Below are 26,737 nucleotides of genomic sequence, written 5' to 3'. Positions count from 1 at the left end.
TGATTTGTGAGATGAAGATGCTGGTGAACCTGTCCAAGAAAGCCCAATCTGCTTCAAAGCTTATATTGCATCCCAAAAGAGGATGGCTTCATGGAATCATAATGGGCAATGCAAAGACACACTGGTGTAGTGGCGAGGGAGCTCAAAAAACCAGGACAATTCCAGTAGGGAGAAAAAATTCAACCTCAGCTCTAGACATTATTGAAAAATGGAATGAAGACTTGATGAGGACATAAATAAAGTTAATGGCTAAATAATGCATTAACTCTACTAACTCTACTATTTATCCTGGTTTGAAGCTTTGAATCAATTGAAGTTCAAAATTCTGCAGTGGAATGGAAAACACCATATGTGATAACGTGGTTTGCTTCACTCATAAGACATTTATGTCTGAATAATAGTGCATCATACTTACTTGTACAAGGAAAGGAAAATATAATTAATATATTAATTCTAATTAATACCTACTGCATTATAGCAAACCATGTAAGAACATGGGCAGTTTCATTACATCTGGTTCAAAGGGTCAGACTATTATTTAATTAGAGCAGACTGTATTAATTAGAGCAGGAAAAAATAGTAGCATTAAATGCACTACAATAACGTGTTATTAACGTGCTATCATTATTAACACTACTACAAAAGTAACATGTGACAGCTGCAGGTCAGTGTTTATGGAGGATCTGCTTTGTGATTATTGGCTAGTTATGAAAGCTTAATTTTTTAATAAAAAAGGTGGTTTGTGGACAACAATTTGCAGTGTTGCACCACTTTGCACTGTGTGGAAGTGTGCTGTACTGAATTGTGTAGCTTAGCTTGTGCTGGTTCTTCAGCTACCTTGGTGAACATGGGCTTTCCATGCTGGGTGATCATACTGCACTGTTCACAGTCCACAGTGATGGTGGAGTTGTGGAAGGACTCTTTGGAGTGTTTCAGCACATAGTAGAGATCCGTCACTCCTCCTTCAAAAACAGTGCTGAAGTAACGAGGGATCAGCGTACGACCGATTGCTGAAAGACAAGGATTGAAGAGAGACAAAGAGAGAGAGAGCAAGAAATAAGTGAAATAATTAGGCAGATCTTTGTTCTCAATATGCTGTGTTCAGTACAAGAAATGTATATATTCTTATACAGTACAAGTTGGTACAAATAATATTTTTTTCATAGTTTTACCTTTTACAAGGAGGGAGGTAGACAACACATTGATTTAATTGCTTAACACAGTATTAAGGAAATAAAAGGAAGAAAGAACATGTTAAACAACTAATGTAAGGGCCAATGCTGCATGGCATTAACTGTGTATGCACGAGGGGGGCGGAAGCCAGGCTAAACCAAGCTGAATAAGAAAGCACTGCCGCTGTTCTTATTGCCCACATGGCCACTTGGTGTGGGTGATGATCAGTTAACCTCTCCACTGCTGCCTGCAGCCTATGCATGACCACTGTACTGTAGAGAGACTGCAGAGGGCCACATTAGTGCCATACAATAGCTACAGCTATTGCTTGTGTACAACCTGTTCAAATAGGATTTTTATCTTTCTTCCTCTATATTGTGTTCATTTTCTCTCTTTTATTCTGAAAGGACTGAGAGAAAATGAGGACAGCAGTCTTGAGGATATGAAAATATGTGTCCCCACCACCTTCAGAGGCGACATTACACACAGCTCTCAGCTATGATAATTTTTTGTATCTTATGGAGACCTGAGTCTTGTTCCATCTGAATTGACTTCTACTAGAATGTTACCCGTATAGTGTCATTTTATAATTTGATTCAAAATATCAAGTATTTATTCTATTACATTAGTTAGCATAGCTTTGATAACTGAAGGAAAAACAAAATATTGAAATGATGCTGGGTAGTCTGGCCAGGAAATACAGGCCATAATCATTGCAGTTGTGTGTGTGATGGTTTGTGTGTGCGTGCATCCGTGTGTGTGTGTGTGTGTACAGAATCTCCTGTGGATCAGAAACAAACAGGCAGCAGCACAGTAAAGCCTGCAGGCATCAAACCCACACCAGAGAACTCGACTGCTAAAATATTCTCAACACACACATACACACACACCCACACACACACACACACAGACGACCCCCATGACCCAGTGTATGTGTAAATCAGAGCACCTTGGCCAGAGATGTACGGGAATGGTCGCAGCACAGGAGTATTCAAAGGTGTAAATGTAGCCGGTTTATCTTAACACTCAATGTCCCCCCCGATTCTGTCTGCAGCTGTCAATCAAATGCAATCTCCTGACCATTCAGAATCACAAACACCTATGAGATCCACAGTGCAGATGAGACTCATCGGCTTGACACACAAACCAACACCAAGGAAGGAATATAAGCATAACCAGAGTCACCAAATGTCCACAAAGGAAACCAGAGACACTGAAAACCCACACACACACAAAACATCCCTTTTGGACTAATTCTGTTTTTTTTTTTTTTTTTTTAACAAACTGAGTTGGACATGCATCTGAAGGTATTCTGAATATCAGAAAATAGCTTCTTTTTGGAAAACAACATATGTTTCTCCAGCTACATGGATCCAAACATGCAATTTACAAATAATTAATGTTCCTTTAATTAGTCACATTATTTCATTGCTCTTTAGACAGAGAATTTTGCTCTTAGAAAAGTCAGGTGGAGTTGTGCCAGAGGTCTGAGCCAAAAAGAAATTAAGAAAAAAGACAGGAAGAAAGAAAAAAGACCAAGATGGAAACACCAAGGGCCCTATTTTCAAACTGGCATTAAGCACAGTGCTATGCACTAAATGTGTGGGCCTTGTTCAGTAGTGTAAGATCAAAGTATTTACATAAATAAATCGAAAAGAAAACAAGAATGAACCCCACAATTGTTAATGATGTCTGCGCAGGTCATATATTGATGGGTGATAATCTAGAATGAAGAAGTATTTGGATGTTTTGCTCTAAAATGAGGCTTAAAAGCTAAAAAGAGGAGGTTATTCTTCTACCGTGCATGTGTAATGTTTACTTGTGTCAGCTTCAACATGACTAAAGTGGAGAGGTGGGATTTGTGAGCAGCCATATTTGCCAGCGCAGACTTTATGCATAGACTAATTTTAAACTGTCCCTGATATCAGGTCCCTTAAATCCTTAGATACCAGCATGTACCACTCTATTCCCATGTGCAAAACCTCCCCATCCCTACATGATTCAAAACTGTATCCGCCTCAGTCCTGTGTTCAACAACCCAGTAACAATACACAGAAACTTTAATATTAAAATAATAAACAGCAAACTGAAATATTTAGAATGTATATTTTTCTGAGATTAATTTAATTAATTTGCATCAATTTCTGCCAACCATTCATGTGTGTCTGTGTGGTAAGGGTGACTGAAATCGTATTTAGAGCAACTGAGCTTTGTACACCATTCCTTCATTTTAAAGTGACATGACTTCAAGTTGCTCAACTTTAGAAGAAAAAGAAGACGTGCTTTGCTCTTAATAAACATGCTGGAAGTGCACAGAGGAAAGTCGGGTCACCACCATCACTGTTACATTAACGATTTGAAAGAATGGCGGGGATTGGGTGTCTGAAATCTGGAGGTGTGGTTTGGGAGGAATGTGTGGAAATGTGATCAGAGAGCTGACATTCAAAGCATCCTTTGATGGAATAAAAGACATGATTCAGTCTATGACTACACCAAAACACATACATGCAGATAACACACAGACCCCTATAGGTTTCCATACACACCTGACTCCATACGGAATGGAACTATTTATTTTACAGACTTTTTCTCTTCCTTAATGAGGTGCATAATGTTCCTCCACCATTTGATGTCATTTGATGTGAGAGCTGTCCCTCACCTACTACTATAGTTTTATCAAAATCTGCATTTTGGGGTGAAGAACAGGACAAAAACAGGGCTAATTTCAGCCTTTAGACACGGCCATGCTGACTCACTCCTGAGAAGCCTCGCGCTGTCACTTCAGTAAAAGCTCACACTCCGCTGCTTCTTTCATTTCACACAAAAAAAAGCTCCTGAAAATAATTGGCCCTATTGCAGTATGGAAAACGGGAAAAAAAGGAGTGGAAAGAGAGCGGTGTGGGGGAGAGGGGAGACAAGCAATAGGCAGCCTGTACACTAAAGTAAAACAGCTAATGACAATTCTAAATTTGACTTTTCAAATGGACCTGGGGATAAAGAGATTATCTAAGAGGTATTCCCACAATTCTATTCGTAACTGTATGACTGATCTAGAGTTGCTCATGAAAAACTAATAATAAATAATTTATTTAGAGACACTGATAAAAAAACATATGTTGAAATAAGTGTTTCTTCACCAATACACGGCTGTGATTCATACCAACATGCACTCAAGTGTCAAAATACACACATATGTGCATGTGCACATACAGTGTATGGTCAGGATGAATCCCAAGATGGGAAAAGCTGTGGTGTTAAATCCTGCTCTAGGCCAACATCTTAATTACTTGTCTCAACCCAACACTTTGTTATTTTTCATTGTTCAGTATATCAATACTGAAATTGGTTTAATCATCATCCTTTAATAAGTGTCTTTTGGGAAGGTTAATTTTCCCTTGATGCCCTTTCCAAATGCTAATCTATCCATCCCACGGCTGGACACGATCCAGGCGATGTCCTCCCGATGACTACCAGGCTCTCTCTCATCAGTACATTGGTGTAAAGCACAAATATCTTAATCCAAATTCATCTTTGTTTTAATTAATAAATATATAACCACACACAGTGCCATTTAACATGTGGTTTTTGGAGCATCATCTGAATCAGCCCAAGTGAACTGTTGAGTAAATGAGTAATTCTACATCAAAACCAACATTTGCCTCACTCAAATGCAGTACAGCCATGCATTTCTAAAAGTTGCGTTGACATCCAGTAAGGCTGAAGAGACTGTGATGACTGTCAATCAATCTGTGCTGAAATCATCTCCTGGAAACAAATGTACACCTGCATGTGTGTGAGATGTGCGGAAAAACTGAGCAATGGATTATAGATTGTTTGCTTGCTCGGTTACGATGTCAAAATTGTGATATTTTGTGCACATAAATCTTTGCTAGCACAGAATCACTAGCATTAGCTGTTGTCTAGACTTGGTTGGCGAGATGTGTGGTTGAGTGGAATTTGCCATGAAAAACAGCAGGATATATAACTGAACTTGTACATCATATAGGGAAAAAATGCATGCACACCCACCCACAAAATCAGGGTGTGTGTTATTGCTCATACCCTAAAACATAAAATATGAATCACCCTCATAAAAGTTTCATCGTCCTCTCTCCCTACATCGCTCCCCCTCCTCCCACCATTTTTAGCTGTGGTGTTCAGTTTTAACTCCGTGTTTCTGCTAACCTCAGCTGCGTAGCGCATCCCGAACGCTTCGCCGCTCTGAAAACAATCCCCAATGAAGTCAGCAATGGGGCGGGGCTTGTGCAAATTTCATCATTAGATTACATCTTTATGGAATTTGATGGATTCCATTTGATTTATCCTGCAGCAGTAAGAGCATTTTATAAATACAGTTTTTCACATTTAGACTGAACACGGTTTATGAAAATAATCTCTTTCATTCTCTCTATCAATGGATTGAGTGCATGCACTCAACTTCACCTCAGCATTAAAAGTGTCAACAAATGTAAGAATGGAACAATTAGGCTGCATTAGTAATCAATTAGAGCTCTTAAACCTAATCAGCACTAATTATGAAAATCAATTAGAGCCAATTCAGCGGTCTCTATGGGGTTTCTATTGATTAACAAACTTCAGTGAGAACCAAAATAGATCTACAATCTATTTTGGTTGTACAGGAGTTAGGGGGTTATTCTAAAATAATAATGGTTGGCGGTACTCACCAGTCACTAATACTGATATGAAACTGATAATATAATTTTATAATGTAATACAATGTGTAAAATCCTAGCCATGTAAATTGAAATATTATAGCCAACCCCTCTTCCTCTGCACACCATCTCTACCAGTGTCTTCCATTTATTAGAAGACAAAACCAAAGCCACATAACAAGGCACTTTAAACAACCACACTGAAGTTTTATCAGATTTGATTTGCAACTCTGTAATATACTGTTATAAGTGATTATTTGCCTCATAACTCACAATATTCACATACTCAAACTATATATAATATTCTTATTATACATAATTTATAATATATTAATTATATTATTTTTTATTTTGAAAATCCTTGTTTTTTATTTAGAATGTCTTCATGAATGTATTTATTTGCAATTTATTTGTTATGTATGCACGGACAAAAATGAATGATCTGTCACTTCTCTCCTACAGTTTGGTGTCCTGGCTGTAACCCTGTATCCCATATAAATATAATTTACTATCAATATAAGAACAAAAATATTTGCTTCTTCCTCCCTGTGGTGAGTTGAATGTGGTATTAAGTTACGTTTTGATAAGGATTTTGCGAAGACAAATAGAGCAAACTGCTTTGTCATTATCATTGACCTCAGCAAAGGGAACCGTATACAAATGCCCTGCTCTGCCAAACGAACATTACTTAACAAGACCATATTGATCTTTTTTTTTAGTCTTTTCTAGTCTGTTCTAATCTAATCTATTCAATTCTATTATATGTATACTAGAATAGGTTTTTATAAATTTTGGAATTTCTTAATATATATTCTTTATTGTTCTACCATTTCTAGACGTAAAATGTTTCTTTTCAGGCCCTGCATTCCACATCCTCCTTTACATTCCTGTGTCATAAATGCCGATATAAGTGCTTTAAATGGCTCAGCAGAACTAAATGCAAGCAGCATTGTGAGCCCACACCACGCGCACCAGTAAATGATGGCCCTCTTTGAGAGGGCAAGGACAGCCGCCCGCACCAGGCTGGTGTGGAACGGCCACCTTTTATCATGCCGGCGTCTTGCATCCTCGCGTCTGCTGCAGTTTACGGAGGGGCTGGCTGCAGCAGACGGCTTTCAGAAACAGCTCTGGCCTCTCTGTTGTGCAGAGCCTTGACACATGGGGAAGTGAGAGAGAAGACCAATGGAAAGAGAGGAGGAGAAAATGCAGCTGAACAAAACAAGGGCTCTGGAGCCAGACAGCGGTGGATACAGAATAAAAAAAGAGGAGAGAATGAATGGTGAGGTGCAGGGTAAGGTAGCCCTCTCCTGTGTTATGGAGGGTTGATTTGATGGTAGTTTATTTATTCTCCCTTCCTGTAGATTTGCTGTCACTCATGCTCTCTTTCAAATCCTTCTCTCCGTGCACCATCATGCTGCAATTATGGTCCTCAAGGATGTATTTATTAAATTTAGCTTTGAGATTGAATTAAGCACTCTCGGGAGGGTATTAGGAACAGGATGTTTGCTCAAATGGCATCAGGAATAAAGAAAATTGTGTTGAAAGCACCGACAGCACTCTCACTCTTTCAGTCCCCGATAATGCCAGGCCCCTTCCACACACACACACATTTCTCTGACTCCCTCTCTTCCTCGTTCCCTCCCCTCGCTCATTCACGCTTCAAAACTGTCAATCACCCCCACCCCACGCTGATTTATCTCCCTTCCCATCTCTCCCCGCTCTCTCCCGTCTCCCTATTCCTCTTTATCCATGGCTTCCTCCACCTCTCCATTTCCATGTCATCATCCCCGTCCGCCTCTCCCCACCTGTCCTTCCAACAAGAGAAGTTGCAACGCAGGGCCGGCAAGTGACACCTACACCTATAATAACAAACAGGAAAAACCAGGCCGACAACATGGCTGCGGACGGTGTAGGAAAGCCTTTTAAAAGTTTTAATGAAGGTGAGTGTCCTTGGACCGCAGATTAAACTCTATCTATTCACTCCGGCTGCTGACACATTGTTTAAACGGTCTATTTGTTGGTAGTTTTGTTCAGTGCTAGCCTTGAGCCCTACTTCACAATTATAGATTAAATTGATCAAAAGCTCTTAAGACGGCACTAATTACTGTTTTGTTGTTTTTTCGCCGCCACCCATTACAGCACATGAAAAGCGTATAATCCATTATTCAAAGACCGAAATAAAAATATTCTAATTCATTTCTTTGAAATGCACTAATGCAATAAGAAGGAAGTATGTTGCTCAAGGATTTCATCATGTTTCAGTATTTTACACAGAACCCTACTGTGACACTAATCAGCATAATGCAAGCCAATAAAAATACACACACACACTGCAATGTACCAGAGTAGCATAAAGGATATTTTTTAATATTCACTCATATAAATTTTATTAGGTTGTGTATTAATTAGGAATATTAAAATGCATATCACTAAAAGAAATATCTGGACTGCAATAACAAGCTCTCCGGATTGCTTGCGTTTTGGGGAGGCGGAATGAATTATTAGCGTGTTCGTGGTTTCAGGGCAGAGTGTGGCAGAGACTGCGACTCCGTTTAGCTCTGTTACTCTGAGAAAAGTTTCAGTGTTTCGGTGAAATCACCCTCTTCCTCTGCAACGAGGTGACATCTCGTGCCTAGGTGTACCCATGCACTTTCCTGTGTGGGCTTTCTCTGTTGCCATGGTGAGTTGCGCAGCGGGAGGAGACGTGTTCGGTCCCCGCTGGCCGATCTTCACGGCTGATCACAGACAGCCTTCACTCACATTGACATAATCGCTCACCTTCATTTGAATTGAATTCATTTAACTGAATAATGGCACGTGCTTCAACGTATGTAAAGCACTTCTGCGACTGCCATCAGACCTTTCAATCAAATAACCTCAATTACAAAATAGGGACAAGTTGTGCAAACCTTGCTCACTGCGGTAATTATTTTCTTTAAGTCAATGATATAGGCCAAAAGCTTTCAGCATTAAAGCCTTAAAACAATGTCAGTGTGAAAAGGACACTAGAAAATGCTTCATGTGCACAAAAGCCCCACATGCAAACTCTTTAGAAATGAGAGCGTGTGGATTTTTGGGCCTTTGTGCTTTGCAGTTTGTGCATCAGGCTTTCAGTGTAAATGTGCTTTAGTCCCTCTGGGGACCGTGTGCAAAGTTATTACATTAATGTGTTTAAGCTCCATCTCTTTTACTGTTATTGCTGTTTCCTGATTATGCCTCCTTCGGTCCATGTATCTGTTACTTTTGAAAAGTGTTTATTCTTTTTCTTCTTTGCTATTAACCTCTACCCATTTACTATCATTGCCATGGTTACCACTGGGTTAAGAATACTATCCTGTTACATTTTCAGCTGTAAATGTCCTATTCAAATAGCACCAGCCCTTACAGCAGAACAAATATTTTATCAACCCCTACCTGCAGATATCAGTGTATTAACCTGTACCTCAAGAGGTTAACTGTGCTTCATGATACTTGTGCAGGTGGCTATGAAGAGCAAAATCTGCAAAATTCATGAAATTGTGTGCTTCAAAAAGAATGAATCAATTTGTTACCAGAGCTTTGTGAGATTCAGTTTTGGTGTATTAAAAAAAAAAATAGTATGTAATTACTATGTAATACTATGTAATACAGTCTAATCTTTGTGAAAAGAAGACAAATGTCAGACCAGGCCCTGGCATGACTTGATACTTTTTAGCCTCAAAGAGGCTGATGACAAATGTTATCAATTGAATTTTTAGTGTGTCGATTTTTTTAAAATACAAAACACATTTCAAGCGTAACAAAAATCCATAGCCCATGTAGTTAAAATTAGAAAGATCTTATCAAACCCTCTTTCTCTGTCCTCATCTATTCCCCCCATCTCTCCCTCTTTCTATAGCAGCCCAGTACAATTCATAATTATGTGATAATTATGTGTGCTGGGCAGGGGGTTGGGTGGACTCAAAAATACAGAGAAAAATGCATTGAGAATATTTGAATATTATTAATTCTGTACAAGACTAACTCATATTAAACTAAATTCTGCTTTTCCAGGTTTATTTTACATAATAGCAATTCATAATCAACTATTTCAGAAGACAATTTACCATATTGCAATGATGTGCATATTCATTTAATGCTTTAATGCTGGCTCCTACAGCCATTGTGGTGTATGGTGCTTTTTAAACACACTATTAAATTAATTTTAAAAAATCAGATCTAGGTACTTAGATAAGAGAAAGGGAAATGTCCCTACTGTCCCCACAGTAAGTTACCCAAAATAACTCTTCACTGAAATCAAGACATATGGATATTACAAACATATATGCAAAATTATAACTTGGCCACTGAAATCACTGTTTGAATTACACTGCAGAATAGGGTGCACTTTCTGTAAATAACAGCTCTGCAATCTTAGTCCATAGCTTCATCCCAGCATGTTTCTACAAAACCTGTTTCATTCCATAGTTCTGAAAAGTTGGACCTGTCGCTACAGTGAGACGCGTGTGCTCGTTAGCACAAGAAAAGTATAAATTCCACATTATTTAACATGATACATCGCCCCCTGGGCTGGAAGTGTGAGTCATGGCGGTATCATGCATATTTAAAGGGACATTCCTCCTCCAAAGTTCTCAGATTTGAGACTGAGTTGCTCCCCAGCAAAATATTTTCTTTCTGAGCATTTGACACTGTCTCTTGGAAAACAACTCACAGTCATAGGCAAAATGCCATTTGTCACCTTCTAGCTCACTGAACTGATTCGGTTTTTTTTTTTCAGTTTGGGTCATATCAGTAAGATTTTTCACATTGCACTTGCATAAGAACTTGGTTAATTGATATCTAAGGCAGTGGTTCTCAACCCTATCAACAATGAACCTAATTTATGCCATTAATTAATTGCCATATTACAAAGCCTGACATTTTTCAAACTGATTTAAATTAAATATTCAATGCAAATATGGAACTTTTCAAATGTAACTTTTAAAATTAAAAGGTAAAACTATGTAATAGTAAAGATGTGGGTGATCTGATCAGTTACTGTGATGGGTGAGCTCTGGTTTGCTGGCAAGCTCTGGGTGTTTAGGAGTTGAATGTCACCTCTGCTTGGCTAGCGTAATGGATTCAAGCACAAACAACTGAAAAAAAATGATTTTTTATCATGTTCCTCTTCTTTTTACTGGATGTTATCTTGTCACTTGATGTAAACTTTGAACTAGGTTACGTACTGCAATGAGACAACAAGATTTGGAACATGTCTAATTAATATTATTTGTAGTTTCAGGGGCCCCCAGGGGGTTATGCACAATCTTCATAACTGACCAACTGGACAATTTTTTTTGTCTCAAGTTGTAGTTCAGATCCTTAATCCACGGATAAGGAAAAGGCCTAAACACCAGTCTGCATAGCAATTAGAACTAATTCAATATGCATGAGGTCTGTATCACTCTCAGTGATAGTGAAGACAGATGCTTGGCTGGGTCTATTTGTGGATTATTCCCAGTCACCTGTTACTCAGACAGACTGAGCCTCGCAACACAGGCTGGCTCTCTGGAAGGAGTGAAAATCGAAACTTCAAAAACAGCTTACTTCTGCACTGCCTCAACTATGACTAATTTTTGCAATGCGGTGTTTCACTAGCGCTACAACTCCCCTCCCCCAGCAAGCACTGCACCCCCCCCCAACCCGCACCCTAACATCACTCCCATCCCCCACCACCCCTCTCTTCTCTCACTCCGTCTCCCCACTGTGTCTCTTTCTACTCCCCATCTCTCTTTCTCGCCTCTTTACTCTGCCTCTGCACAGCATGGTACATTGACTCACCCACAGTTTTACATTATACAACACATAAAAATATAGATAAACATATATAGGCATGCATGCATGCACATGTGCATGGTCATGCACACAAACACACACACACACACACACACTGCAACCTTCTCTCTGTCTTCATATGCCTGAAGAGAAGGGATGTTAAAAAATAAACGTTGTAAATGCACTACTCTTTTTGAGAGTCTCTTCATATTTGCTAACAAATTGCCCAACACAATGGAGAATAAAAGATTTGGGGCACTGACACTGAATGGGTGCAAAATGGGTATACACACACACACACACACACACACACACAGTCAATACAGCAATATCAATGGCCCTCTCTATTCAATCGATGATTAAACTCGCTGTGCTCCACAAGAATGAACTGTTAACCCATTGGCCTCTCACTCTGACTAAATATTTCACAAAAGCATGGGTGAAACACCCTGACCTTAACTCCTATTCACAGACAATGTAGCTAAACCAATAAAACAGTTCAGCTTAAAAGGATGATGTTTCAGCTGTTGGGCCTTGAAACCTTAGATGATTGTGAGTAATAATATAATAATGAAAACAATAATCTTACTGTATCGCTTCGGTCCATCTTCAAGACAGAAAGACAGGGTGAGGGTCGCATCATCTTCAAAAAACTCAGTGGAGAAAGCGTCCCACCACAAATTGTCGCATTCCTGAAACAGAGACAGGAACATAAACTGACAACATGTCATATGGCCAATCATATTCATATTCCTGGGAACCAATCTAAGGAGTTTCTCCAGTAGGTTCCACAATCTTGATGCAGCATGATTAAGTGAAAGTGAAGTGATTGTCATTGTTGGACAACGAAATGCATCCTTGGTGAGATGTGGGCGGCCACGAAAGGTGCCCGGGGAGTAGTGTATGGGGACGGTGCTTTGCTCAGTGGCACCTTAGCGGTTTGGTGTTCGAACCGGCAACCTTCTGGTTACATAGCAGTTTTCTTACTCGCTAGGCCACCACTGCCCCATGATTGTCTTGATCATGTTTCCTTTGTGTTGTGAGTATCTGAGGTAAAGTGGCATGTTTATGCTGTTTGCTGGGCAAAGACATACAGATGCAATTCCCTTTACACAGTGGGATCCGAAACACTTCCATTGCAAATTCATAGACATCCAAAAAATCCAAAAGATTTCCAAGTATGTTCTTTTTCTGACAAGTTAGGCCTTATCAGGGCCACCAGAATTGCTGGTGTCTTCCTCCTGTAAGTCACTTTGGATAAAAGCGTCTGCTAAGTAAATTAAAGTAAAGTAAAGTAAAATGTATGTACAATAAAAATACTGGTGTACATACATTTAAAAAAACATCACACGGACAAAAAATACTGTTCAGGCCAAACGTTTGGACACACCTTCTCATTCAATGTGTCTCCACAGTCACCAGACCTGAACCAAATCAAAATGGACCGCAGAGTGGAGGCAAATGGGCCAACAAGGTCTAAACACCTCTGGGAACTCCTTCAAGACTGTTGGAAAACCATTTCAGGTGACGACCTCTTGAAGATCATCAAGAGAATACCAAGAGTGTGCAAAGCTGTAATTAGAGCAAAGGGTGGCTATTTTGAAGAAACTAGAATATAAAACACGATTTCAGTTATTTCACCTTTTTTTGTTAAGTACATAACTCCACATGTTTTGATGCCTTCGGTGAGAATCTACCAACGTAAATGGTCATGAAAATAAAGAAAACACATTGAATGAGAAGGTGTGTCCAAACTTTTGGCCTGTACTGTACATCTGAAAGACCAAGGAAGCCTGTCTTTCTTTTTGGTATCTGTCTTTTGTCTTCATGCACACTTACTGGGAATGATGATTTCTATTATACTCCACCCACCACCTGTGACTGTAACCCTGCAGCTAATTTAGAACAACTGGCCAGTGGACGCTGCTGTCTGTGTCGGGTTAAAAACAAAATTTGAGAAAAGAAAGCCGACTTCCAGGAAACGGAAATAGAGCCTGAGGACCGCGGGCAATGACCCAGGTCCTATGGTTCACACAGACTGAAACAGAGAGAGAGAGAGAGAGAGAGAGAGAGACAGCAAAAGGAAGAAAGCGGCAGAGACCCAGGTCCTTAAGCTCTGGGAAATCCCAAACTCCCAAACTCCCAAAAGTCCAGACTGAGCGAAAAAAACATTCCAACCTGGACCGGGTCATTCATTCACAGCAGTAATGGATTACACCTGCTTTACCAGCGCCCTCTGCTCTCTGCACCAAAACCCACATTTCTACAGTAAAGTTGTTTTATCCTACATCATTTTATGTCTAATAATTAACCTGTAATTTGGCCACTTACATATCACAACATTCTGGTGTGTGATGTGTTGAGTGTGTGCGTGAGAGAGAGAGTGCAGGAAAAGGTTATGTTAGGGTAAAGGTTATGACCAAAAGTGAACTCACAGTAGTGATACTGACACTGCAGTGATGAGGTGATATTGATTTTTGCATAAGGGACCCCGACATTCTTGCAGTCTCTCTCTCTCTTACTCTCACTGCCTCTCTCTGCCCTCGCTTTAACACGGCTGAACGGTGGTAGAGCTGAGGGGATTTGTGTCTGATCCCAGGGATTTGTGCGACTCTGCGTGTAAATAACAATAACTCTGTGTGGAGTGTGCTACGCGCTGAATGCGGCCGCTTTCCTACACACTCGGGCTTAAACACACACCGGGGCATGCTGGGAATGGCGTCTTCCGATCAGAGCAGTGCCACAGGTGTGCTACAGGTCTGCCAATCAGTAGACAGAACTCCATTTGGAAACAGACCAATCAGACTTGAGAGCTGGAGTGGTGAACGATTTCACATGCAGTGGATGTCCAGCCATTGCAGAAGGCTGTGATTCTGCAAAAACCATCTTCATTCCATTTAGTGTCCTGATATAGAATTCTAGGCCTACACAATATAGAATAAAGTGACTATTTAAAGTGAGTATTTTTCATATTTTTAGTTTTGACTTGATCAGTACTATGCCAGAAAATTAAATATCATGATATTGATCATTCAATCAATAGCTTCCAGCAGGTTTACAGAATTGTTTTCATAATTCAAAACCATTTTTCAGGTGCTTTTTGTTAAATCCTGTCATGATATTGTGTCATGATATTGTGATAAATGTTAATGTAAGATTCTTTGACAAATATTCCAGTTATAACTGAATCAACATGAACTGTGATAAAAACAACACTGTACAATTAATGAGAAAGGGAAGTGATTGTCATTATGATAAACTGCAGCACAGCACATGGTGCACACATGGGGCAGTGGTGGCCTAGCGGTTAAGGAACCGGTCCCGTAATCAGAAGGTTGTCGGTTTGAATCCCGAGCACTGTCCCCACACACTGCTCCACGGGCGCCTGTAATGGCTGCCTACTGCTCACTAAGGGTGATCGTTATAAGCAGAGGACACATTTCGTTGTGTCACTGTATGCTGTGCTGCAGTGTATCACAATCACTTCACTTTCACATCGAAATATGTCCTCTGCTTTTAACAGGTCACCCTTGGTGAGCAATGGGCATCATGTAAGGCGCCTGAGAAGCAGTGGGGGCGGTGCTTTTGTCAGTGGCACCTTAGTGGTTCTTCATTTGAACCATCAACTTCAGCGCTAACTTGGCCATCACTGCCAAGTTAACCTAATGTTGAATCATAACATTAACTTGGAGAGTGATGAGAATCTTAAACTTGATGGGTGTCTCACAGTTCAATTGCACTACTGAAATTTCTTCAACCTCACACTACAGTCATTTTTTACACCTCTAACTCCCTTTCTCAAAAAGCAGTCATTTTTACCCCCAGTTTCCACCTACTGATTACCTGCATGATTACATTTAGAAGAGTCATTTAAAACTGAGCCCAAAGTCATCCATTACATAGGCATGCACTTACATGTGCAAAGTGTGCAGAGTTGTGCAATCCTGATTTATGAGTTTCCTAATACACACCAACAAGGACAATGAAGTATAAAGTCATACACAAAGCCTACACTTCACTATGGGAAAAAAAGTGGTCAGGAAACACCCTGATCTACTCCTGACCCACCAATTCAGTTTCCTCAACAAGCACATTTGAAATAGCATCAACCTGCAGGTCCATAATAACTCATGTATAAATCCATAATGTCTCCATTAAAAAAATTGTTACTATCACAAAAACTGAGTCCGTTCTTTTGATGCATCTTATTCAAGGACACAGCGGCATGTGGGATTTTGAACAATGAGTGTGAAGGTCAGATAAGACAAGAGAAAAACGTCGATATGCATGTATGCACACAATGTATTTATTTTCAATGTAATCCTGTAAGACGAACGTGGATGGGAAAAGGAAGTGTTAAAATTCTCTTCCTCACGCTCCCAATTCTTCTTGGCAATGTTCAATGCTCTTTACACTTCTCAGTTTACAGAATATTTTTTATACTTAAACTTTGCAATGTTGAAGCTATGAACAGTATACGTTAGGGAGTGCACATTCATAGTCAAATCTCATTATATCATTTAAATACTGTAATTCTGATTACTGCATTATTACTCCAGCAAACCTGCATCATCTCATGTTTATTCATTATTCTCTCTAAACGTGAGTGTGTTTGTGTGTGTGCACATGTACAGCATGTATTGTCATGATCACTGCATTTTACTGTGGATACTCCACTAACACAATCTCTCTCTCACACACACACACACACACACACACACACACTGCATCAACTTGTTTCTTCAGCTTATATAAAGTATTGAAATAATCTCCAGCCACTGTCATGGATCACTGTGTGTGTGCTTGAGCGTGTGTATGTTGTGCATTTCTCTGTTTTTGGTCACAGTATATGTGCATATGTGTGTGTGTGTGTATGTGGGTGAAAATGTGTTTCACTGTCTGTTCCTACCTGAGAGTGAGAACCAAACAAAAGACCAAAATATGACTTTATAGCACTCTTTAAACTGCACACAGATTCAGACACCCTCCAAACACACACACAAACACACACACAGAAAATGAGTTATGAAATACCACATACATTACCAACAGCAGTAACATAAAAATGGCCTGTGTTTACCTCACACACACACGGTAGGTCTGTGCAGTGTTATCAGTGCTGAATTGCGTGCAGGGAGGGGCTGTGAGAACTGCTACAGGAAAAAGGTGGGTGCATTGTCCAGGTTTCCTGTGATCGGGAGCACAGCTCATTGTTCTGTATTTCTGTGTGTGTGTGTGTGTGTGTGTGTGTGTGTGTGTGTATCTGTGTGTGATCATTTTGTTTCTGCATTCCTGTAGTTCTGGTCAGGGGACCTGACCTTAAGCTGCGTCATAGCACTGTCCCAGTTCCCCTACATCCTCTTGTCGAATGGACCACGGGAATAAAGGGTTTATTTGGTGTGAATTTGGAATGTTGACAAAACATGAAATATGCTTTTAATTAGACATTAGATCCTAGTAATTAATGACATATTATGTAATGTATATGCAACCTGAGCAGAAGAGCGAATTGCATGTAAGAGTGTTTGATATCATACTGAACATATGTGTACTGAGTGATGCAGACAGGGTGTTTAAGAACAGTCGGTTGGTTAAGCCGTGGCAATGTTGTCTCCTCTGAAAGGGACATGTTCCTTCTTTCATCTGTTTAGTATTTAATGAATATTTATAAAAATACATGGTTGGGAATAATAGACGTACTCACAGCACTCCCCAGGGAAGTAATTATACCGATCTGGTGTGAGAGGGGAGTAAGTGGGGTATCGCAGTGTGAGAGTATGCACTCAGACACACATACACACACATGTGTTCATGCACACACAAATATGTTCGACAAGGACATACATACTGATACACAATACATGTGTAGCATTTAAGCACACACACACACACACACACACACACACAAACACACACTAGTTACATACAAACTCAGCAAACTCGTCACCTTTAATGAAATGAAGGACGTTCTCTGCAACCACTGTCTTACTTATGCCAAAAATCTGTACAGAAATGGAAGTATTGAATAAAGCAAAATGATTACAATTTATGTGTCTGGACCCCTTCACCACTGAAAGATGATCCCAGGTAATTCAGCACATTTGGAGGCAGAAAGGACGTAAGGTTTACGTTAATTACTATAATGAGTGACGTATGAGGGGATTCCCCCACTGAGCCCACCTGAGCCCTCGTTCTGGTGCCACACGGCGTGTTACTACAGCCGGACCCGGATGACCAGTCCTGGCTGTGCTCCGGTCGCTGCGATTCTCGCGTCGGCCAGCAGGTGGAGCACCCCGGCTCTCACCTTCGGGGCCCGAGCAGCCGGTGAGGTGTGGGTGTGCGGGGTAGGTGCGGCGGGCATCGGCCAAAAAAACCTCGTGGAATAGTAATCCGAATGAAAGGCACACAACACGCCACGCGACCAGAAAAGACCATTTTATCGGCGCGGCGGTGCACAGCCACAATAAAGTTGACGAGTCGTGTCATTTTTAAAAACAGTTCGATGGTTTGAATTTAGGTGGTTTCGGTCAGACCATCCATTTGTTCCAACTATTCACGAAGCCGCGTTTTTCATACCACTGTGAAATATGTAAAAATATAAATAGATCTTTATTTGATCGTGACAGCACCTATTGATAAGAAGCTCGTGCGTGACGACAGTTATCGGCGAGAACCAAAAATCCCCCAACTTTACTGCAGCTTACGCCCTGAATTATAGATCCGCTGTAAATGCGAGTGGATTTTCCACGCAAACAACTTTGTGCTGCTCCGTGGAAACGCGGGAATTACTAAAAGGCACATGCGAAGTTTCATAGTCGCGGAGACAGAAGTTGCGGCAGGACGGCAGATGCTCGGACACACCTGGGAGTTCCCTCAAGGAGCGTCTGCACGAGTTCGTGGGAGAAGTTTGTGGAGATCCAATGACCTCCGATCAGAGAAGACCCCACGAACCCCAAAACGAAATTCCCGTGGAATTCGATGTTGAAGCAGTCGGTCGCGCGCACACACACACACACACACACACACACACGCGGCTGGCGGCTGACCTCGGAGCGGGACTGGAGCCGCTTGTTCATCTCGTAGATCCGGTACTCGGGCTGCACCATGTACGGCGAGTGCCTCCGGTAGAACGGGCCGAACGGGGACGAGTAGAAGGGGTCGTGCGCCGAGCCGGACATCGCGTCTGCTGCCGGTGCTCACTTCACACTGCGCAGTAACAACAGTGTCCATGCAGCGCACATGGACCCAGCTCCGCGCGCGCGCGCGCGCACTCACGCACACGCACGCGCGCTCGCTCGCACGCACGCACGCACGCACGCTCGCGCAGCCGAACTGCGCTGCTGTCAAGTCAAGCCGGGCGAAACGCAGACACACACACACACACACACACGTTCTGAGCTGCCGACCATTCCGCTGGAAAGCGGCGGGGAGGGGGGTATTGGGGAGGGAGGGAGGGGGTCGGATCGCTCCAGGCTGTTCTCGGTGTTGGTGGAGGAGTTTGCTGAAGGGTCACATCCTGTCCGATTCGGGTACACGGGCCAAATGTGTGTGTGTGTTTTCCCGAAACCCCAAGTTTGGTTTTAATTTTTGGCGTCTCACGAACTCGTCCAGAAGGCCCCCGAAACCCGTGAAACCCTGGCACATGCTCACCAGCTTCAGTGCTGGCCACCCTAAAAAAACACATATACAGTAGACAGATGGATAATAGATATTAATAAAAACCGCACCCCATTCAAAGGACCCCCAAAACACCTCCACCACCAACTCCCTTTTCCCTCCCACACATATACACCCCCTCACCCCACACTCCACCAGGCCAATAAATTCCAGGGCTGTGGGTTAGGCTCCTTCTCCCCTTCCCTATACGTTTATCTAGGTTGGAAATCAGCGACACGAGGTGAACAAGGTGGTCTGTGCTCACCATCCTCATCATCACTGTCATCGATTATTTGCACCCCTGCTCCTTTGTCATGAAGGGTCTTTATCACAGACACAGTCACTTCTTTTGGCAGTTTCCATGGCGATGCTTGAGTGACGCCTTGCCTATGCAGTGAATATGATTTATTTCGAGTTTTTTTAAACAGCAGATGATCTTGGTCCAGTACCAGTGTGGATAGTTGATGTTAGGATACATTCAGTTTGTGTGTGTGTGTGTGTGTGTGTGTGTGTGTGTGTGTGCATGTCCTGAAGTGAACTTGCATTGAATTTTTTGTTTGTTTTTTTTTGTCTGCCTTCCTGCATTAATATTGCAGCAGACACTGAGCTGTTTAACCTGTTCTGCTCTCTGCAGTGGCTAAATTTCAAGAAATGGGAAATTTCATCAGCTTCTTACACACACACACACACACAGAGAGAGAGAGAGAGAGAGAGAGAGAGAGAGTAGCATATTAAAGAGGAATCTATGCCCTGTGCTCTGATTGTCTATGATCATAATAAATAACTCCCTGAGATTTTGTTTTTCCCATCGATTGTGTTTCAGTCCACTGTGTTCATCAGAACCATCTACCACAGATCAATCCCCTGCCCTCTCTCTCTTGCTTTCTCTCTTTCAGCTCTCTCTTTGTGTGTGTTTATTTCACTGCAATAAATGGTTGTGCTGAGAGTCTGCCCTGTAGGTGTGTGTGTGTGTGAGTATAAGTTTGGGATTTTATTGTTTTCTATCCAACTCTTTCTCTGTATGAGTCATGCATCAGTGAGAGAGCCACAGTCATGCACACACAAACCGGGAGAAACACATACACACACACACACACACACACACACACACACACACATGCTCCACAGTGGACCACACCTTCACTGTTAATGTCTGAGAGGGGAAGGAGAGAACACCACATCCTCTGCAAATCATCCAGACGCTTTTATTTGGCCACCATAATGAAGAGAGCAAGTAGGAGAGAACGAGAGAGAGAGAGACAGAGAGAGAGAAAACTGGGATTGGCATGATGGTGTGTCAGAATTATTAAGAAAGCAAGTTAAAGAGAGATATTTTGGGATCGAGAAGAGCATGTAGAAAGACCAAGAATACAGGAGTAGATGAATAAATGAGAGAGAGAGAGAGAGAGAGAGAGAGAGAGAAGGTGAGAGAGAGCCCCACAACATCTGGTATACATTACACTCAACCCCCCCCACCCCCCGATTTGCCAACCCCCCTCCCCACTCCCGCTTGACATTGCTTTCAGGGGACTTGGGCCCCAAGAGGGGGAGTGAGTGTGTGTGGGTGTGTGCGTCTGAGCAAAAGACAGACAGAATGTATGAATTTTTGTACATAAATATCGCTGTGTGTGTCTGTGCATGTGTGTCTCCTTCCTTTCCCATGGTTAAACAGAAGGAAGCTCCTTAATCCAGAAAACAATACAAACACTGACATGGAAAACTCCCCAAATTGTCTCTATATAACACACCGATGCAAACCCACATCATTAAAGTGCCCTTCACTTACACAGTGCTCTGAAAGTCATGTATTCATTACAGGCATGCACTTGTAGACCCACAGTGTTCAACAGACTTAAAACATGCAGGGTGAATATTAAATTCTCATTCAAAATGCAGGGGGTGAATTTAGAAATGAAATTTTATATGGCAAGGAAGCACCGAAAAATCTCAGGTAACATTCTGTTCAGGCCAAAACCCAAGCTTCCCATGCCTGGTGTGATTCTAGACAAGATACCTTTACTATTCTACATGTCTTCAATAAGTTGCTGGAGACTGTGGCTTTCAAAGAGGAAGTGAAAAAGCCAACTCTCCGGTGGGTTCACATTAAACCATTCCTTCATCACATGGATGTTTCTCCATTCAACAGAGGGAAGAAGGGCCAGAAAGATCTGGAGGACACTTAGTATGTGCTGTGGTCTGGTGGAGAGAAGCACTGATGAAGGTGTGGGGGAACAGATCTTCATGGAGGGAACTGAGGTTGATCGCTGATTGTAGAACATGGGGATTCCTCGATGAAGATGTGAAGTATGGAAGGGCCGTGTTAGAGATTTTTTAAACCGTTAATCAGTGGCAGGTAGCGTGGGTTTATTTCTGTCACAGATTTCACATGCTTCCTGCTGGCTTGCCAGCTTCTTCGGCATCCAAGGAGATTTCCACAGTCAGTGCATTTCTCATTGCAATGCACTGCAAACCTGGAAAGGGTTAACAAATATCTCAAACTCCCCACACCCACCCATCACAAGCTCTCCTCCTCACACATACACACACACACCCCTCCCCCTCCAGGTCAGTTAATAGGAGTGGTTGCTGGGGTTCTTGCTGGCTGCTGGAGCAGTGTCTCCTGGGACGGCACAGCTCCACTGAGAGAGTGGAATTTTACCAACACTCCACTTCTACACAAAGCTACACACAACTACACAACCAAGCCTATACCAGCGGGTCATGTAAGCACAATTATGTTTACAATATAGAGTAGGAATATCAACAATTAGATCACAGATCTAACAACTAACAATTAACAGATCAATTCAAAATATATTTACAAAAAATATATATTTATAATATATTTGCATTCAAATATGGAACAATGCAACTCTAAAGAACTAGTGCAACAGCCAATGTGACTTTTACATTACATTTACATTTATATTTACAGCATTGGCAGACTCTCTTACCCAGAGCGACTTACATAAGTGCTTTAAATATCCATCATTGAAAACCCTGTCTTGGTTCACTGTAACCCGATCAATAGATACCATTCTCAGAACAAAACCGTGTTTTTTTTTTATATAAACATTGAATATAGAAAGTGTATGTTAGAGCCTTTTCAATCTAGTGGAAGCTCATTACACCACCTATGAGCCAAGACAGAGAAGAGTCTAGAAGAATGTTTTCCTTGTACCTTGTTAGATGGTGGTACCAGTGGAGCAGTTTCGGAGGATCGGAGAGTTCGAGGTGCCGAGCGAGGAGAGATGAGAGGTCTGAGGTGGAGGGTGCTGACCGTTCCTTGGTTTTGTAGTCAAACATCAGCATTTTGAATCTGATGCGGGCAGCCAGTGGATTGAACATAGCAATGGAGTGATGTGGGAGAATCTGGTTAAAAACAAGTCATGCTGCAGCATTCTGGATCAGCTGAAGAGGTTGAGTAGCACTAAGAGGAAGACCAGCCAGAAGTTGGGTGTCATCTGCATAGCAGTGATAGGATAACCCATTGGAAGATATGACCTCACCAATAAATTTGGTGTAAAGAGTGAACAGGATAGGGCCAAGTACTGAGCACTGAGGGACAATAGTCAAGAGCTTGTGAGGTGCAGATGTGGTCTCCTTTCATGTCACCTGGTAAGACCTTTCCTCCAGATAGGAAGCAACCTAGTGCCACTCCAAGCCGCCATTTCGCAAAGGATGGTCAAGAGGTTGATGGTTTTTGTGGTTGATGGTATTAAATGCTGCTGAAAGGTCCAGAGAGATGAATGCTGAGGATAATTTTGCTGACCTGGCAGCATGTAATTTCTCTGTAATGGCCAGAAGAGCATTCTCTATAGAGTGAATGGTTTTGAAACCAGATTGATTTGGGTCCTGAAGGTTGTTCTGGGAAAGGGAGATAGAGCTGAATATAGATGCTACATTCTAGGTAGGAGAGAGACTGGTCTATAATTGTATATGTCAGAGGGATTGGTGGTGGATTTCTAAAGAATTGGGGATCCTTGAGGAGTCCAATTGTTTGGAAAGTTTGTTTTTATAGAAGTTACTTCAAATTGAAATTTTTGAATAAGATTGCAATATGTCAATAAGTCAGAGTCTGATTGTGATTTCCTCGTTTTCCTTTCTTCTGCTCGCAGCACCTCACAATTGCTACGTATTGCATTAGAGAGCCAAGGAGTAGGAGGAGATGTCCTCTTGGGTTTGGAGGATAGAGTACAGAGGAAGTCAATTGATAAAGAGAATGGTGAGATAAGAGTGTCTGTGGCTGATTCAAGCAGTAGGGAGGAGAAGGAGTCAGGATTGGGAAGAAGTGCGAGGACGTGATGAGGTAGAGTTGAGACATTTCTAGTAAGATGGTGATGTTGTTGGGTTTTGGTGGAGAGGACAAGGTAATACAGAAGAAGAGGAAGAAGTTGTCAGAGACATGAAGTGGGGTGTAATGAAGCCTGTAGTTGATAATGGGTGGCTGAAGACAAGGTCTAAGATATTTCGCTTTTTGTGAGTTGAAGACCAGTTGTTGCTAGTCAGATTGAATGAGTGAAGGAAATGAAGAAGAAAGGAGGACTGGAGCTTGTCCTGTGGAATACTGAAGTCTCCAAGGTGGATTAATGGAATATCAATGGGGTATTCGTTAGAAATTCCACTCACATACATGTTTAGGTTTTTTGTATGACAGGCTGAGGCAATAAACGTTACGACTAATGCTCAGAAGAACTTTCTACATTCGAAATGCATGATCTGTTTTTTGTATGTTGCAAGGTTCTTAGCTGTTGCATTTCTTTTAAACCATCATGTGGATGAGTCCTTCAGGGCCAGTTGCAAAGCATATCTTGAACATTGCTCTGGGTGGTAGTAGCTTAGTAGGTAACACACTTGCCTATGAACCAGAAGACCAAGGTTCAAATCCCACTTACTGTCATTGTGTCCCTGAGCAAGACACTTAACCCTAAATTGCTCCTGGGGGGGATTGTCCCTGTAACTACTGATTGTAAGTCGCTCTGGATAAGAGCGTATGATAAATGCTGTAAATGTAAATGTATGTAAATGCTCTTCTATACACATGAGACTAAAGGAAATACACAAGGCTGGTCTGGTGATGCTTACTTTGTATGCGCCTTAGACTTGCAATTAACCAGAAACCCATGGATTAATAGAGAGTCTCCATAAATAATTTTTTTTTTTTACGTTTTTATGGTCCTCCACTTTAGGTGTTAGGATCTTCCATGATTGCTTGCTTTTTTACTATTTTTTCTTCAAAGTTAAAGTCAAATCTTTATTTTTTATTGTTTATATTACTTTAATCTTCTGCAACATGGGGTCAGTCATGATTAATCTGCTTGTCTATAAATGGTTTAGTATGCTGAGCAGTTTTAATAGCTGCTGATAAGAATTTGTCCAAGTACATAATTAATTTAGATTTTTTTTTACATTTGTATACATACTATTCATGTCAGTTTTATTTATCTAAACTCCACCCTTAAGACTCATAGCAGACCTAAGTTTCAGGTTTTACAATGGGTATTGAAATTCTTCAGACCCCCTTACATTTTTCACTCTTTGTTATATTGCAGCCATTTCATCAAATCATTTAGGTTCTTTTTTTTCCTCATTAATGTACACACGGCACCCCACATTGACATAAATACACAGAATAGTTGACATTTTTGAAGATTTATTAACAAAGAAAAACTGAAATATCACATGGTCTTGAGTATTCAGCCCCTTTGCGGTGACACTCATATATTTAACTTTTAAGAAAGCCACACATCTGTCTATATAAGACCTTACAGCTCACAATGCATGTCAGAGCAAATGAGGATCATGAGGTCAAAGGAACTGAAGAGCTCAGAGACAGATCTGACCAAGGTTACAAAAAAATTCCGCTGCACTTAAGGTTTCTAAGATCACACTGGCCTCCATAATCCTTAAATGCAAGACGGTTGGGAGAACCAGAACCCTTCCTTGAGCTGGCAGTCCAGCCAAACTGAGCTGTCGGGGGAGAAGAGCCTTGTTTAGAGAGGTAAAGAAAACCCCAAATATCACTGTGGCTGAGCTCCAGAGATGCCGTCGGGAGACGGGAGAAAGCTGTAGAAAGTCAACCATCACTGCAGCCCTCCACAAGTTGGGGCTTTATGGGGAAGCTTGACGGAAGCCTCTCCTCGATGCAAGACACATGAAAACCTGCATGGAGTTTGGTAAAATACACCTGAAAGACTCCAAGAGGGTGAAAAATAAGATTCTCTGGTATGATGAGCCCCAAATAAGCCCATTCATGTTTTATAGGGTGGTAGTAGCCTAGTGGGTAACACACTCACCAGACGCCCCAGGTTCAAATCCCACTTACTACCATTGTGTCCATGAGCAAGACACTTGATCCTAAATTGCTCCAGGGGGAGACTGTACCTGTAACATCTGATTGTAAGTCACTCTGAATAAGGGTGTCTGATAAATTCCATAAATTGAAATGTAAGATCTGGCCTTTTTGGCCTTAATTCTAAGCAGTATGTGTAGAGAAAACCAGGCACTGCTCATCACCTGTCCAATACAGTCCCAACAGTGAAGCATGGTGGTGGCAGCATCATGCTGTAGGGATGTTTTTCAGCTGCAGAGACAGGACGACTGGTTGCAATCAAGGGAAAGATAAATGCGGCCAAGCACAGGGATATCCTAGACAAAAACCTCCTCCAGACTGCTCAGGACCTCAGACTGGGCCGAAGGTTTACCTTCCAACAAGTCAAAGACCCTGAAGCACAGAGCTGAAATAATGAAGGAATGGCTTCACAACAACTTCATGGCTGTTCTGGTCCAGCCAGAGCCCTGACTTAAACCCGATTGAGCATCTCTGGAGAGACCTAAAAATGTCTGTCCACCAACGTTTACCATCCAACCTGCCAGAACTGGAGAGCATCTGCAAGGAGGAATGGCAATCCCCAAATCCTGGTGTGAAAACTTAGTACATCTTTCCCAAAAAGACTCATGGCTGTAGTAAACCAAAAGGTTGGGGCAGTTATTGGGGCAGTGGTGGTCTAGCAGTTAAGGAAGTGGCCCCATAATCAGAAGGTTGCCGGTTCGAACCCCAATCCGCCAAGGTGCCACTGAGGTGCCACTGAGCAGAGCACCGTCCCCACACACTGTCATGGCTGCCCACAGGTTGCTTCTACTAAATACTGGGCAAAGAGTCTGAATACTTTGGATGATGTGATATTTCAGTTTTTCTCTGTTAATAAATCTGCAAAAATGTCAACAAATCTGTGTTTTTCTGTCAACATTGGGTGCTGTGTACATTAATTATTTGATAAAAAAAACAATAAAATGATTTTAGTAAATGGCTGCAATATAGTGAAAGATTTAAGGCGGGGTCTGAATACTTTCCGAACCCACTGTATATATCAGTGACTGGATTAATAATAACATATCACAATTGAAAAATAAAGAGGTGCTGTCTATGGTGCTGATTCTTG

General features: G+C 41.5%; 1 protein-coding gene across 9 annotated transcripts in view; it reads right to left on the bottom strand.

Annotated features, from left to right (window-relative positions):
• The window catches only part of LOC114789033 (LIM domain-binding protein 2-like), a 28,177-nt gene extending 9,129 nt beyond the window's left edge, over positions 1 to 19,048 (bottom strand). For all 9 annotated transcript variants that reach the window (XM_028978078.1, XM_028978081.1, XM_028978080.1 and 6 more), the window contains exons 1-3: positions 18,686 to 19,048; positions 12,229 to 12,331; positions 838 to 1,010 (exon numbers count right to left, since the gene is read on the bottom strand). In XM_028978078.1, the coding sequence (XP_028833911.1) occupies positions 838 to 1,010; positions 12,229 to 12,331; positions 18,686 to 18,817 (408 nt within the window). In that variant the 5' untranslated portion in view covers positions 18,818 to 19,048. The remainder of the gene's footprint in view (positions 1 to 837; positions 1,011 to 12,228; positions 12,332 to 18,685) is intronic.
• Positions 19,049 to 26,737: the final 7,689 nt, after the last annotated feature.

Source organism: Denticeps clupeoides, chromosome 4, assembly GCF_900700375.1.
Source record: "Denticeps clupeoides chromosome 4, fDenClu1.1, whole genome shotgun sequence".
Lineage (NCBI taxonomy): Eukaryota > Metazoa > Chordata > Actinopteri > Clupeiformes > Denticipitidae > Denticeps > Denticeps clupeoides.
Note: the sequence above shows the minus strand (reverse complement) of the source record. Positions and strands in the feature narration are given on the sequence as shown.